This window comes from Setaria italica, chromosome I (assembly GCF_000263155.2).
Source record: "Setaria italica strain Yugu1 chromosome I, Setaria_italica_v2.0, whole genome shotgun sequence".
NCBI classification, from domain to species: Eukaryota; Viridiplantae; Streptophyta; class Magnoliopsida; order Poales; family Poaceae; genus Setaria; species Setaria italica.
The window spans coordinates 38,123,982-38,140,377 of record NC_028450.1 but is presented as its reverse complement, the minus strand read 5'-3'; the positions used below and the strand labels follow the sequence as shown (position 1 = coordinate 38,140,377).

Below are 16,396 nucleotides of genomic sequence, written 5' to 3'. Positions count from 1 at the left end.
GTCGGAGGGGTGGCGGCACCTAGATAGAGGCAGGGGGCAACGGGGAGGCGATGCGGTCTGGATGGGGAGGCGACGGGGAGGATGGGGAGGAGCAGCGACGGTGAGGATGGGGAGGAGCAGCGACGGTGAGGCACAACGATGGGGAGGTGCAGGAGCGACGCTGGCGTCGCCTGCGAGCGGGATGGGGGAGATGTATCCGATGTCTTGAGGCGGGGAGGTCTCACCTAATGAAAAAGGCAGGGATGGGTCAACCTTCCCCGCCGGATGGGCTCCCAACCGGCATGAAATTTTAGCCCCGAGCCGAATTACGGTGCGGGGGTTCAGCCCAGGAAAAAGTATGGGATCACCGGGATTGGCCCTCCCAAACTAGCCCTCGGAGTTGCTCAGAGAAATGTGAGATCTGGCACCTTACCTGTTCGGCTGTTCTCCCCGTTGGTCACCTTCAACCACCAGGACCGAAACCACACCACACCAGACCAGGTCACCAGCCTTCCTCACGATCTCTCTCCGTCTCCCATCCCCACCGCGCCCTTCTCCCACCGGATTCGGAGGCGACTCGCGAGGCAGCGCGGGGCCGGCGGCGCGCAGGCTGCTGGCGTCGGCGTCCGCGTCGGCCGGCGGCCATGGAGGATCTGGGCATCGAGGCGAAGGAGGCCGCGGTGCGCGAGGTGGCCAAGCTGCTCCCGCTCCCGGAGCTGCTCTCCTCCATCGCCTCCATCAAATCCGACTACCTCGCGCGGCAGCAGGTGACGTGATCCACCCCAGAGACCTCGCAATTTCACTCGCGGTAGTGCCGCCAATTGCATCGGAATCTCAGGCAGTCGGCGAATGGGTCGGGTAAACCCTGATTGGCATTCTCAATATGGTTCCACGCCACCTCTCCATGTAGTTTTTGTCCTCCGCTCTGAGCCCTGATACGCTGCTTCTGTTTTGGCTGCAATTGAGCTCGTGGCGTGGATCATAGCTGAATCTTATTCCCAGAGTCTGGTTATTAGATTCGGGAAGTTACGACCAAGGACTAGTTATGTGTGTGCGAGTCAGCTTATTATAGTGTGACGTCCGAGAAGTGAGTGATTAGGTTCAATTTCGTTGGGATTCAGTATTAGACAATTTGTCCATGAGAAATGGTGATGTAGGATGAAATTATGTGCTGGTCTCTATCAGCTATTTAGCTGATATTCATGTAGTTTGTTGAAGTAATGCACAATTTCACCAAAACATTTATCTGCAGTCAAGCTGGACCTGCTAAGTTTAAAAGCATCGACAGTAGGTTCAATCCTTGCGAGCTATCTGCAGCTTCGATATAAATGTGTGTTTCTTTTCAGATTGGCAGATAAAGGTGCTAGCTATCTGAGACTGCTAATAACGTTTGAAACCCATGCTTTCAGTGGTTCAATTTGTACTCACATTTTGTTCAGAAAAAAATTAGATGAACAAATTTGTACTCACATTTTGTTCAGGAAAATTATATCTCACAGCTTCATAAAGAAATAAGATGGGTGGAGAGATAAACCAGAACAAAATGCTGATGTCCACTGTTTAGACCTTTCCTGCTTCTCTTTTTGTTTACTTCTTTGTCAGTTAACCAACTTGTGTAATTTCCATTTAGGAGAATGTTTGAATTGTCCAGAGATGATCATCGCAATGATTATCCTCTCTTTATTTAGTCACGTCATTCCTACGACTGCTTTATTTCTTTATATTTCATTATCTTGATTGTAAGCTCGCCATATGTTTTTTCTGTTTGAGTGCTTTAATCTGCGAATTCATTTTATAAAGATATCTGCAGAAATGTATTAAATTAGATTGGTTATCCTATAGAACAGCTTGGGTGCGGAGCAAGATTTATCAATTCTTAGGTTTGGCAGGGCTGCAGGGGGATTGCTTGACAAGCTTTAATTATATGTATGAAATTAGATCAAAAGAAAGCATGCTAGAATATGACTTGATCTGTAGAAAATTGTATGATATGATCTTCTTTAGATTTCATTATTTCAATCACTTCATGTGCCTCTTTATTGTCTGACTGTCTTTTAAAAAAATTTCAGACAAATGATGCACAGCTCAGTACAATGGTGGCAGAACAGGTATTCCTTAATATTTTCTATGGGTTGCCAACTTATTAACTGAACTATTATTATCATCTTGAGTTATATTAGTTACTATTGCTGCTTCTGTCATCTACATGCCCCCCCCCCTCCCTTCATGTATGTCTGCTGGATGATGAGTTATTTTTGGGTATGCTTTTTTTTTTTGAACATATATTTTGGGTATGCTTGAAAACCGACAGGTTGAGCAAGCCCATGCTGGTATCAGTGCTCTAGCCTTATCTCAGGAAACAATAAACAAACTACGTGAGAACTTCATAGATATAGACAAGTAAGCTACTTATCTTGATTTCTGCATTTTCACACGCTCTTACCTGCCTGATACGCTAGGCTGGCATACTTAAAAAAAATATCTATGTTTTTCTTCATTTCTCAGTCCTATTGCCATTAATCAATTGCAGGTTGTGTCAGGAGTGTCAAACTTTAATTGAGAACCATGACAAGATCAAGCTCCTTAGCAATGCAAGAAACAATCTGAACACAACTTTAAAGGTTTGCTGACTGAATTTAATGATACCACTATATCCACACTCTTTTGCATTATGTTATTTACATTTTCTTAATTCTGTAAAGATCAAGCTAACCACGTTAGAGGACCATGGAAACTTAATTATATATTTGTTTGCCTGCTGGTAGGATATGGGAGGTATGATGTCCATTTCTGTTGAGGCGGCTGCAGCACGCGACTCATTAAGCAATGACAAAGAGTTAATTCACACTTATGAGGTTGTTTTTTTCCTTCTTTGACTTATCAATTAACACTATAATTGGATGCCATAATTGTAATACCCTATTTATCTGACTTTCCCGCGTCATCTTTCTTGTGTTGAAATTAGAGATTAACAGCTCTTGATGGAAAGAGGCGTTTTGCTCTAGCTGCTGCTGCATCTCATAAGGAAGAAGTTGGCAGGCTAAGGTTCTGCTTAAACTTCAAAAGCTGAACTAGTTTCTAGCTAATATTAATTGTCATGTGACACACCGTCCTTATTTTTATTTTCCTTTCACCTCCATTGTTATTTGTTAGAATAAGCTAAGCATTTTTAACAGATGCTGGTTCATGACTTCATTCTAAGGTCACATAAATCAATAATTAACTAACTACCTGTAGCATTTACTTTTGTTACAAAGAAGTTTTACTGCAACTGTACTCAACCAGCCATGCTCTACTTTTTTAAGTCTAGTTCATCTGCAGAACATTTAGTTTTTCTTTTTATAAATCATGTTTTGTGTCCAATGCACAGGTAATAGAACTATTGCTGATAGCACACGTGAGGATGATGTGTTTAGATTTACAAGTTTACCTAACTGATACTGAATTTTTCATCTTCAGAACTAGCCTATTTTAGAATATCAATAAATGTTACATCTTTTTTGTGGCCTGTATTGCAATTAAGTATAATTCACTTCTGTGGATGACCGGATTCTTCTTCACTCCACAGAGAATACTTTGAGGATGTTGATCGAACATGGGAAACATTTGAGAAGACATTATGGGGCCATATCACCAACTTTTTCAAACTTGCAAAAGAGAGGTACCCTACTTTTTTTTTTTGCTGTGTGCATTCTCTATACTGTGCAACATGAAAAATGACTTTATAGCTTTATTCCTACTTTTAAAGTCGAGGCACTGTGTTGGATCCCTAGATTTTGGTCACTTCAGATTTTTTTTCCTCGTATGTGCCTTGTGCAAAGTACTAAATATTAGGTCTTGCAAGAAGCAGGTTTCTTTACTGTTAAAGACCAGATGAAATAATTGCTTTTAAAAATTGAAATAAAATGTTTTCCCTTTGAGCAAGAGAAATTCAAATTCTTGAACCAAACAACCCCTAGAGACAAGTATAGGCTATCTTATATTTAAAGCACCCTGTTTCCATTGCTGTTACCTTTTCCTCTTCAGCCCGTGGCTTTTTCTGGAAGGTATCTGCAAATATGATGCGCAGTATATTGTTCTACACATTTCCCCACCTTATATTTCACTATCTAATTAAAATGAATTCACTAACCATGTTACAGCTTGCTATGATCTAAATGGCACATGTATCTGTTGATTTTGTACTTTCTATTTATTTATCCAAAAAAATGTTGATCAATACGGCAAGAGTCAACTCAAATATAAATGCTTTCGTTACATTTGATGTATGGTATGCATACTTTCTCATGTGCTATGTATGCTAATATTTATGCTTCCACCTTTTCTTTTTGCAGCCCTCAGACATTGGTTAGAGCTTTGAGGTACATCTCATTCTTCAAAATTTTTCTTTGAGTATTTTCAAGTGCTAATCTTGGAGATGAATAGTTGAAAGGCTAGTGGTTACATTTTACAACCTGCTTTATGGTTATGTGCCCTGTAGATATACCTGTGTGTTCTCATGGAATGACATTTTCCACCCTCCCTTTCTCACTTCCACTTTATTAATATCTTTGCCAATGAATATATTTTCAATAATACAATTTGAAGAGTTATACATTCAGTTGTATCGCCAATATTTCCTATTTGTTTTCTAGTAGATATATGTCATAGCAGTATAGCACCCACATATTTACATACCTACATCAATTTTGTTTTTGGACTACATCAGGGTTGTTGAAATGCAAGAGATCATAGATCAACAAGTTGCAGAAGAAGCAGCTGAGGCCGAGGGTGCAGGCGCTATGGCGACAATAACAAACCAACGTAGAACTGCAAAGTACACTTCTCCTTTTCCACTTCAGATAAATTTCTGTTCATCCAGTATGTTATATTTCATGCCTTAGAGGAGCAGTCATAAATCCTTTTGGTATTATCCTTTGTTTGAATGCTATTGTTGATATACATAGCATAGAATTATGTGCATTTTGTGTTTAGCATCTGCACATCTGCGCACCTTACAGTAGTGTCTGAGTTAAGTAAATGAATCTACAACCCTTCAAAAAGAAAAGTAAATGAATTTACAAGCAACAAAGATGACAGAGAACCTTTCAAACATTTTTGCATATTGATATTATTCTGATGATCATGGCATGACATAGTATGTCTTTCATGTATACGTATTTGGAACTGCAATTACATGTTACGCAAATCTACCATCAACTAAATTGGCTTATGAGCAAACAGGGCTATTATTTCAGTTATCATGGTACATTTTACCCAACATTATCTTCATTCCCCCCTTTAGTGTGGCCTTCTGTAGCACTGTATAGATGTTTAACTTGCATTCTATGTTTGCTAAAAGACTTGATGACTTGCTTCTACTATTGATTATATTGCCTTTCTAGTGTTCCACACAACTTGACCCTTCACAGCGCTATTTTAGTCTATTATCTTAAGGTATCGATTTCAACCGACAACTGTAACATATGTGAGAAAGCATGAATAGTAATATAATTTACCAGGTTAGCAGAAAAGGTGCAGCAGAAAAGGTTAGCAGAATAGTAATATAATCAACTCTTCTTTACTTGCTGATTATTTTGAGTTGCCCTTCCTCAATGTTAGCAGAAAAGGTGCAGCAGCTACCCCAAGAAAGGGCACTCAAGAAAAATCGAAGGTTCAGGGAAAGGGCTACAAGGACAAATGCTATGAGTGTATTCGGATGGCTGTTGAAGCCCGCTTCAACAAGCTGCTTACTGAGGTACTGCCTCAATCAATCCAGGATGTTAAAGATCTACTTTATGATTTTCACAGTTCATATCTAATGTTTTGATCACACAGCTTGTTTTTTCGGAGGATTTGATGGAAGCTTTGGAGGAAGCCAAAGCAGTAAGTATTCCATTTCTTAGCTTAGGTTATTGACTGACAATTTGCACATCCGTGAGTTCTGAACTTTTTAAGAGCTATGCGATTCATGATGCTGAAGCTTTCATGGTCAAAACATGTTTGCTTCATATATCAGTGTTGTTAACCTGGTATTATCTAATGAGCTCCAGAAGAATGGTATGCCGGTTAAGAAACAAAAAAGTTCACATTTCATGCCTGACCATACGGTATTCTCAGCTATTTAAAAATGATTTGACATGCATGCGTGAAACTGTTGTTGATCTTCTCTAAAAATATTCCTTATCACAAAACAGTAGCATTTTGAACATAGACATGGTCCCAAAACAACTATGTCCATTTATTTCTACCAAAATATATGTTGAAAACAAAATTAATTATGATATTCTGTACCTCTCAAGTCGAGGAGAATGTGTACATACTATTTCCGAACACATATGGAGATATTGTATTGCGAGTAACTTAGAACTGGTTGACTGTGCAATCTCCAAAATGTCATTTTTTTTTCTTGTGATTGCCGGGGGGGAGCCCTGCAATTTGGAATCAAGCAATGTTTCTTTAGAAAATATACTTACGTTGATTTACCTAATAGATCTTTTTGACTTATTAGCTCGCTACTTTGCTTCTATTTCGATACAGATTGGAGACGAGCTTGGCGATATATATGACTATGTTGCACCATGCTTTCCTCCTAGGTATGTTGAAAATTAGTGTAAACTGCACTTTTAAGTAGTTGCTAGATTTAGTATATCTGTTCCATAACACAGGAAGTAGGTAATCAATTTACTATAACTAGACAAGTGTGCACACCTGGACATAATACAATAGGCAGCTCTTGCTGGAACTAAAAAAAAAACTACAAGACAAAATGGCATGTTAAGAGCTCATATAGTGTGCCATAATTTATCTCAGGAATCAGTTTTTAGGACTGCTTCCAAATATGCGTTCCTTGTAATTTCTCAATAAGTCAGTTCATACAGAAGTTATGTTATTGCCTAAAACTAGCATGACAGGGATAAAGGGAAGATATTTTTGCTTGTATAGAATACTGATGATTGTGAGGAGAGGTATCCTTAGAAACAGTGATCTACAAAAAAAATCAAATTATTTCCTTATTATTGCTAACGTCTTAAATTTTCATGTTTCTTACTTCTGCACAGATATGAAATTTTCCAGCTCATGGTAAACTTATATACGGAAAGGTTCATTCAGATGCTAAGACTTCTCAGCGATAGAGCAAATGATATTCAAAATATAAATATCCTGAAGGTACCTTATTTTAAATATCATAGTTTATGCTCCCCATGATGAATTGTGGAAACTACACACTTCCATACTGTGTTCCTTTGATTCCTGAATCATGAGTAAACATGTTTGACTTTTGTTCTTAGCAAGAGCATTAATAGACTAATCATTGTAGGTAACTGGTTGGGTTGTGCAATATCAAGAAAATCTGATTGGTCTTGGTGTGGATGAATCACTTGCCCAAGTTTGTTCTGAAAGTGGCGCATTGGATCCCCTCATGAATATGTATGTTGAGCGTATGCAGGCAACAACTAAGGTACTCCTTTCTAGACCTGTTGAACTGTAAATGAACTCAACCATGGTAATCATGTATCATTTCTTGTTTTCTCCTATAGAAATGGTACAGCAACATTTTGGAGGCAGACAAAACACAACCACCAAAGACTAAGGAGGATGGAAAACTATATACACCTGCAGCAGTGGATCTGTTCAGAATATTGACTGAGCAAGTTCAGATAGTTAGAGACAACAGTACAGACGTCATGCTATACCGTATTGCTCTTGCAGTTATTCAGGTATTTACATAGTTGCCTTTGAGATTATGTGTGTCTACCTGGTTTTGTTGTCACGCTGTTGGAATCAATTAATGTGTTATTTTTAATCTTCTATTTTGGTCCTTTGCAGGTCATGCTTGATTTTCAAGCAGCTGAGAGGCAAAGACTTGAGGAGCCAGCTTCTGATGTTGGTCTGGAGTCACTATGTGCATTGGTAGTTTTCTGCATTTAGGACACAATGAGATGTGAAAACTCTGTTTTTTTGTTTCTTATTATTTTATCCTTATTGCGTATGTGCGTCTGTGTGTGTGCAGATTAACAATAACCTGCATTGCTATGAACTTTCAACAGAGCTAAGTAGCAGTACATTGGAGGCACTTCCACCAAACTATGCTGAACAGGTACGGATATGTGACAAAGCTTTTGCTCTTTCCTAGATGACATTATTTGAACCATGTTTTAACTTGTCTGGAGATGGCTTCGTGTTTTTTGAGTTTCACAGCTCACTCGTTCTTGAAGTTTCGTCTTTTTTAACTTGAAATACTATGCATTGTATCAGAGGCAAGGTTCTATTTTCCAGTAGGAGTCAGTTTTTTACTTGTTTCTGAAGAAAAGAATAGTCTCCTGGCAAGAGTCCAGAGAGGGAAAGCTGTCTGGACATACAAATTAAAAGGAAAATAAAAAGGCACAGAGAGTGACTAGACCATATGCATTAGCCATTGGTTCTGTTTTCCTGTAGGGACCAATTTTCTTACTTTTGTCTGGACATACATTTTTTTAAAAAAAGGCACAGAGAGCAACTAGACCATATGCGTTAGCCATATGGTTATGTTTTCCTGTAGGGACCAGTTTTTCTTACTTTTGTCTGGCATGAAAATGAAGATTCCTGGCATATATCAGGAGGCATTCTTGTATATATGTATTAGTCATATCGATGTAATTTTCAACATTGGCATGTCCAACATGGAGAGCTTAAAAAATAAAGGCTTAAGCGTCAGATGTATATTTCTTGGGTCGGAGCATGCTTCACAGATACTCCACCCAGTCACTGATGTGATGTTTTGGGGTTGTCCTAACTCTTAAGTGAACTATTCCAAAGTGTGGTTGAAAATTACTTTTTATGTGCTGAGTTTGGACATTTGCAAATGATACAGTAGATTTTTCATGAAATAAAAGTATATTTTTGCTATGTTCTATAAATTTTGTAACAGAAAGTACTAGTAAGTTGAATATTTGTTGACCGTGTTGGTGTCCAGAACATCACTTATTTGTGACCGGAGAGAGTACTATGTGTATGCAAATGTTTGTGTTAGCGAAATTCCACTGGAAGCCAATCTCGCTTCTGAATGGGATGCTTGAAACTTGAATCAGGAGAACAAATTGAGTGAGGAATCTGGTCCCTGTTGATTCCTTGTCTGGGTGCTTGGCTGTACTTTCTGAATCTTTTTACAACTGTAAATATTGACCCTATTTGGAGCTTGATGCTAGTCGTTTTTGTTGGACAATGTTTCTATCTATCTCTTCACTTACATTAATGTTTTTAAACAATAAGCAAAATACTCTGTGTTGTAGGTTAATTTTGAAGACACTTGCAAAGGATTTCTTGAGGTTGCCAAGGTTTGTGCTGCATGCATATGATATAGCTATGCATATATTTAAATCATCCATCAAACTGATATTTGAAGTTTTGTTATTTGTTCTTTCAACAGGAAGCCGTTCTTCAAACTGTTAGTGTTATTTTTGAAGACCCAGGTGTGCAGGATCTACTTGTGAAGCTTTACCAGAAAGGTAATTATTTCATAGCAGCATTTTCCTTCCTTCCCTCTCCCTCTCCCATGAACTTTGGTAGGATGACCTCATTCCTCATGATTACACTAGATTGTGCTGATGTGGGATAAGTTATTGATGGATCTAACCATTCAATTCCTCAAACCAAACAAGAAAGTTAAGTTTGGAGCTAGGGTAAAATGATTCATCACCATCCCATTGCTCAAACGAAACACTCATTTATATCAGTTCTTGGTAAGTTTTGAATAAATAGCACCTGCAGCTCCTTATATTCCATAAGAGGCTTATTTGCCAGATAAACATGGGGTGATTCACAGTGCTGCATGCTTACACTATTACAATGATTCTCAATCATCTTACTATCTTTCGCTGGTATTGATGGATTTGCTGTAGATGTTGCCTAGTATTATTTTCAACAGCTACTTGCCATATTTGGTGCTAATAGTTGGTTAGGCTTGTTGGCAGTTAACATCCAGGGTCTGTTTATCAGTCTAAAAAAATTCAAGGCCTGGTTAGATAGGAAGCATTGGGATCCATATCCCTAGGGTTTAGCGATCCTATTCTTCCAATTACACCCTCAAATTCCCTGAGAATTTGCTACCAGTTTGGCTGTATAGCTATGTGCTGGATCCCAAGTATAGGTATATCAAGGATGTGTGATTCAGTAGCGAGTCCAACATGATTCTGTTAATACCCTCCCAGTAAGCAAGCTAAATTTATGTACTGTTTGACATGAAGGTGCGAACAATCATATGAACTCTTTTTTGCCTATTTTTGTGACAAACTGCTTGTAGTGTCTTTTCTTGTCCACGAAATTTCTCGTTGCAATTTGTTTTCTCACATATATTCTTTCTGTTTAGACTGGCTGGAGGGAATGGTCACAGAATATCTCGTTGCAACGTTTGCTGATTATTTTGGGGATGTCAAAATGTAAGTTTTTATTTTCCTAACAAAAATTGAAATAGTTGGAATGGAACTATGTAGGAATGTATATTCCATGGAAAATCCTGTTGCTTGTGCATATTTTGTTTACGTGCACTTTCATGCTTTCTTGAAGTGATTTGTGGCATAGTTTTGAGAAAATTGAATCACACCATAATATACGACATCAAGCCATGCTTGTAGTTTACTGTGAGATCCCAACATATCAAGAACAAAAATGTGTTTGTCAAATATGGAAACTCATCTGCAAGTTAATAAGTTTTAAATGATGGTATGGATTTGCAAACTTTATCTACAACATCTAATGTTTACTATTTTTTTTATCACATCAGTAGCATTGCTCATAAGCTATGGAGTATTGGTTTATTGCACACTTCAAACTTCTGCTCCTGCCAATTTAGTTTATCAAAGTTAAACATTAACATTAACAGGCTGATAATAGTTGTGTAACCTTATGTGCTTTAATTTAATAATCTTGTATTTTCTTAGGTATATTGAGGAAAGATCATTTCGAAGATTTGTGGAGGCTTGCATAGAGGAAACAATTGTTGTGTATGTTGATCATCTTCTCTCTCAGGTTTGCAGAACCACCCTTAGTACTATCTGAAAGTGTGACATTTAGGTTAGATCATGTCTCGTTGTACCCTAAATGTCTATTAATATCCGGAGGGACCTCAAGGAACATATAAGATGTATTGGCACCCTAAAAGGAAAATTTTTTACAGTAGTTTCCTACAAACATGCTGTACTGAACTGTCACTATTGTACATTGGGTTCAGCTGGTCTTTCCTTTTTACCAGATTACTTCCCTGCCCAAAAAGAGAATTCATATGTATTATCTCTGAGAACTGTGAAAACCTTTCAAGAACTATTCTCACTCACTGCTGCCTGACATGCCCTTTCAATAGCTAATATGTGTTTCCTTTTGTGCCTACAGAAAAACTACATAAAAGAAGAAACAATTGATAGGATGAGGTTAGATGAAGAGGTGCTTATGGATTTCTTCAGGGAGCACATCAATGTGACAGTAAGTATAGTATTCATTCAAAGTTAAAACTATTCACAGCCTCATGTGATAGTTTTATTGCATGCATTTTATGGAAATCTAATTGGATATTGACTTTTTGTCATTGAACACTGATCGTCCTAAAACGGCATCTTTGAGGTTTGATGCTTCTGCATTTACTTGAACCAGTTTTCACTGAATTTTTTTTAACTGCTGCAGAAAGTTGAAAGCAGAGTGCGGATTCTGGCTGATATGAGGGAGCTAGCTTCAGCTGAGAGTTTGGATAGCTTTACTCTCATTTACACAAATATACTGGAACATCAGCCTGATTGCCCAGTAATTTTTCCAGATGCTTGACTATTCATCAAACAGTGTGTTCATTTCTTGTTATGCTCTGCAACTTGACATCTTTGTTTTGTAGCCTGAGGTCGTTGAGAAGCTTGTGGCGATGCGGGAAGGCATTCCAAGAAAGGAAGCCAAGGAGGTATGGACGCAAGATTTCTCACATCATATGCATCTGCGCTACTGCTTTATTTTCATGAACCTGTGGACGGTGGTCCAACAAAAGTGCCAACGCTTGCTTATTGACAGGGGAACATTTGATGATTTTGGTTGTTAGTGCCACCACCTGACTGAATTTTCTGGTAATCATTCATATTCTTACTCCCTAATATAATCGATTCTTAGGTTGTACAAGAATGCAAGGAGATATACGAGAACTCCCTCGTGGATGGCAACCCTCAGAAGTCCGGATTTGTGTTTGGCAAATTGAAGTGCCTGACAGCAAAGAAAGGAATATGGAGGAAGCTTGGGCAGTGAGGACGAGAGTGGTTTCCCCACCATCAGGGCAAAGATTGTATATTTTTACTTCTTTTTGTGATCATTCTTTTGTTCTTTCATCGATGCTACTATTGGGTTCACGTTTATACCATATCAGTGTGTAAGCAGCATGTGAGAAGCAAAATTGTATATTCCGCTTTGCTTAGCTACAGAGAATTTTGGTGTAAAAACACATGTAACCTTTCTAAAGCCCTAATTTTATTTATCCAATAAAATGGTTTGTTAAGTCTTCCCTCGTCATGTGTACCGATGCTAGGTTGCTCCAGTTTTTCTGCGAAATGGTAATGTGGCGGCAATGAAATGGGGCCATGCTGCATGCGAGCGGGCAACTACTCCCACGCCGTGCTCGTGGGTCCGTCGAGCTATACGAACATGTGGTCGAGGTCCTCCCTCCGGTCGTACGAGGCGCCGAGCCCTTCCCGCCGACGGCGACTTCGCCGCCACGTTGACACGGCAGTGAAGCATCCGCGTAGCAAGCAGTGAACGCTGACTGGGCGCAAACGCATGAATTTGTTTTTCTTCTGGCGCTGCTCGTGGGGGCGGACCCATAGACCATAGTTGTTGGAGCAGCAGAAGTTTGTTGAGACGTCCTATGCAGATGTTCAGCAGACAGGGGCGAAAACCTCATTCGGGCAAACAAAAGCAAACCCAGGAAAGAAGACAGTGATGTTTCAGCCAACGGGGCACTTCGGATTAGCTTCCTTATTCCATTCCTTTACAACTTACAACAAAATGAGAGGCTTCAGGTCTCTTTTTCGACCCTCTTGACACTGCAATGAACAAATAACTCAACGATGCTCTAGGTTGTGGTACACTACGGGGTACAAGTACAACAAAAAGGATCGGCGTTCTACAAGGTCTGTATCCTTTGGACCTGCGACTCGGCTTGCGAGTCACCAGCTGCATCGTCAGCGGTGTGCTCGATGACGAAGCTCTCGATCTTATGAAGTGACTGCAAGGTGACCAGGAGTGATATGTTAGGAGAGTTGTAACAATGATATGTGGGAGGAGCAAATGAAATTCACATTGTGCCAAGTGGTGGCCTGATAGGCATTAAGAATTTATGCATACCTCAATAGCGATATCAGTTGGTGACAGCTTAGAGACATCATCATGACCCTGTTTAGATGCAATCTCTGCAAATGCCACACAGACGTGTTAATCCATGGGGCATTGAACAAAAACAATGATCAGGTGTCAAAACCTTACCTTCTAGAGAAACCCTTACATCCGCATTTGCATAAGCATCACCCCTTTGCTCCGCAAGCATGCTGAGCTTAGAGAAGGCCTAACAAAAAAAGGAACTCAGTGAGACATTCATATTAGAACTAACATAAAAAAAAAGTGTGAGCAAGCCTACAGATACCACAAATAAAGGTCAAGAATCCAGGGTAGGTTACTAACATAAAAAGTGTGAGCAAGCCTACAGATACCACAAATAAAGGTCAAGAATCCAGGGTAGGGCTTCAAGGCTTAAAGTGGATCTATGTAGCACCTTTTGTCCATGACAAATTGAAGAAGTTGAAGGAACAAGTAGCTACCATTGTGTATGGATCACCAGATGGTTGATCCAGAAGAGGACGAGAGGCAGTTCCCACTTTAGCAATACGCCTAGCAAGAGCATCCAAGGGAACATCTAACCAAACAGATAGGCCCTTCTTCATATATTTCCTGGTAATGAAATAACAGATCACAACATGATCAATTAGAAGCAAAGAATGCACCCTATTTAAAGCGGAAGAACTGTAGATACCAGTTAACTGGTCGGATAACAGCACCACCTCCAGTGGCAACAACTAATCTCCGCATTGAGGACAAATCCCTCAAGACACTACTCTGCAAGGCATGAAACAAAATCGAAAGGGAAATCAATATTCAAAAGCACCCAATACAGATAGACAAAACTATACACCAGAGAGCGTTAACAGTAGCAGATAAATTCAGCAACTGTTACCTCATTATCCCTGAAGAAGGCTTCACTATGAACCTTGAATATTTGTGCAACTGAAGGCATTCCCACAGCTTGTTCCACCAATTTATCACTGTAAACATAATTCAGAGCAATAAGTCTTACCTCTGCATCAGCATGAACATCTAAAGAAAACCTTCCTAAATTGCTAGTACTTCGCTTTCTTAAAGAAACACAAACCTGTCAAAGAATGAGTACCCCAAGACTTCAGACATAATCTTCCCCACAGTACTTTTTCCAGAACCCATCATTCCTGCAGATACACACTCGCTCGTCAATCACAAATTCAACTATGGAGGTTTCATTTAAAACTTGACACCCTTAGCGACAGTAATACAGGAGGATGAGAACTTACCTACTAAGTAAATACACCTCCCGTTCAAGTAGAATAAAACTTCTTCTGATTTTCTCTGAAATCACAACACGACAAAATTAGGCTGATGGAAAAACAAATGGACTCTCCAGAATAACTATTGGTGTGATTATATCAGGAATCCAAGATATTGGTGAATACCTTCAACAGGAGTGCTTCGTCAACGGAGTTATGCAAGTTTTCATGTCCTGCATAAGCGTAAGATCATGTAGAAAATGTCAATCTGATATTCTGACTGAATTTGGCGTATCGCATGCCATGAACTTCTGATAAATCTAAATTTCTCCGTAATGGATCAACCATAGGGATATAAGCATGAAGCTCCATCTTCCTATTTTCCTTTTCTCTCTCCAATAATCCAAATCCCACCGATTTATCAATTTGAAACACCCGCGGACGAGGCAAACCACTCATAGAGTATAGATCTTTTCCCGCGAACCCCTCAAACCAACCCATGAAATAAGTCGAACCAAACTTGTTCAGCCAAATCAAACGCCAATTCCATGCAACCCGAACAACTATTGCCAATCAAAATATGCCCGATTCGCATTGGTTCGATTAGAACGGACCGAATTTCACATCAAATGGAACAAAACAGGTGCACTTAAATCGACCGAAAAGAAAAAAAAATGACGAATCACGCCGATCAGACCACACATAAAGGGAAAAAAAACAGAGAGGCGAAGACCGTGTACCCCCGGACGACTTCTTCGCGCGGAGCGGGGCGACGGGCTTGGACCCGCGAGCCCGCACGGCGACCGCTGCTCCCGCCGGGTCAGCGACCCTCAAGCTGCCGATCGGCGACTGCAGCCCGCCCCGGCGCCGGCCGGTGCCGAAGCCCGCCGCCCGCGTCTGCAGCGCCAGACCCACGCCCCCCGCCTCCATTGCTCGCTCGCCGGGCGGTGCTCTGCTGCTACGCCGGGAGAGAGGGGGGACGCGGCGACCAGTCAGCTACGGCCTACGGCTCGATCTCTGCTGCGATTCAGAGCTCCAATGAAGAGAGGAGGGGGGCAGGAGGTGGTAGCTGGTGGCGGCGAAGGGAGCGGTGGAAATGTGGGGACGTCCAAATAGCGCCGGGTGCGCGTCGCGACGTGGGGCGCCGGAACACGATGCCGAGTAGTTGCGTAAATTCGGGTCCAATTACCATTTTGCCCTTGGCATTTGACCTGACATGTCTACTACCCTTTGGTTACCTACCAGGCTACCATGTGATCCGTGGTGGTAGGTGCGCGGCCAGCACGCGGGGCCACACGTTTGTTTAGTGAAAAAAATGGTTGATTTTTAAGAATCTTTTGAACGTATGAAAGGAGGAGGATGTTGACAGTTAAGATTTGGTGAAATGTTTGTATCTCTTTGATTTGGATGATGGCCTTCCAAAAACCCAGTTTTCTACGCTGGAATGAATTTATGTTGGAGTTTGTTCAGATTTCCGAGAAATATGTTTGCTGCAGGTGTGCTCGCTTCAGCTTTTTAATAGCGGCTGCAGCTCAATAGCCCAGCTGCTCGGCAGCAAGCGCACAGCTGCAGGTGCCGCCAGGGGCGGATCTAGGCCCCAGGCTGTCCACGCTGTAGCTCGGGACGAGCTCATAAAACTGCATGTATTTCCACGTTTTATGCAGTATAAATCAGCTCAAATAGCCTCAAATCAAATCATTATCTCATTGTAAAATCAATTTGCCCTAGTCCAGTCCAAGTCCGGCTGCAGTTCTAGCTCTGCCCCTGGTTGCCGCCCAGCCGATAGGAGAGCAAATGATCAAGCTCTGGTTGGTGACAAGCCGATAGGAGAGCACACGATCAAGCTCTGGTTGGTGACAAGACAA

The 16,396-nt window shown here is 40.6% G+C and overlaps 2 protein-coding genes across 3 annotated transcripts; one reads left to right on the top strand and one right to left on the bottom strand.

Moving 5' to 3' along the window:
* Nucleotides 1–400: 400 nt before the first annotated feature.
* LOC101770742 (exocyst complex component SEC6) lies at nucleotides 401–12,466 on the top strand. 2 transcript variants are annotated; one of them, XM_004953865.4, is made up of 25 exons: nucleotides 401–746; nucleotides 2,049–2,087; nucleotides 2,291–2,379; nucleotides 2,510–2,600; nucleotides 2,745–2,834; nucleotides 2,945–3,024; nucleotides 3,548–3,640; nucleotides 4,314–4,340; nucleotides 4,688–4,795; nucleotides 5,581–5,716; nucleotides 5,797–5,844; nucleotides 6,499–6,554; nucleotides 7,020–7,128; nucleotides 7,280–7,420; nucleotides 7,500–7,679; nucleotides 7,789–7,872; nucleotides 7,973–8,059; nucleotides 9,231–9,275; nucleotides 9,368–9,446; nucleotides 10,307–10,376; nucleotides 10,878–10,965; nucleotides 11,326–11,415; nucleotides 11,614–11,730; nucleotides 11,816–11,878; nucleotides 12,082–12,466. In XM_004953865.4, the coding sequence occupies exons 1-25, from the start codon at nucleotides 624–626 to the stop codon at nucleotides 12,211–12,213; spliced, it is 2,265 nt and encodes a 754-aa protein (XP_004953922.1). In that variant the 5' UTR covers nucleotides 401–623; the 3' UTR covers nucleotides 12,214–12,466. The 2 variants fall into 2 exon arrangements, with proteins under 2 accessions (XP_004953922.1, XP_004953924.1); XM_004953867.3 differs by having other exon boundaries at nucleotides 402–746; nucleotides 5,584–5,716.
* A 435-nt stretch (nucleotides 12,467–12,901) lies between these two features.
* LOC101770338 (shikimate kinase 1, chloroplastic) lies at nucleotides 12,902–15,660 on the bottom strand. Its single transcript, XM_004953863.2, has 10 exons — nucleotides 15,272–15,660; nucleotides 14,718–14,764; nucleotides 14,559–14,613; nucleotides 14,384–14,456; nucleotides 14,189–14,276; nucleotides 13,988–14,070; nucleotides 13,776–13,905; nucleotides 13,444–13,522; nucleotides 13,306–13,370; nucleotides 12,902–13,186 (listed from the first exon to the last, which is right to left on the bottom strand). The coding sequence occupies exons 1-10, from the start codon at nucleotides 15,459–15,461 to the stop codon at nucleotides 13,085–13,087; spliced, it is 912 nt and encodes a 303-aa protein (XP_004953920.1). The 5' UTR covers nucleotides 15,462–15,660; the 3' UTR covers nucleotides 12,902–13,084.
* Between the last annotated feature and the right edge of the window lie 736 nt (nucleotides 15,661–16,396).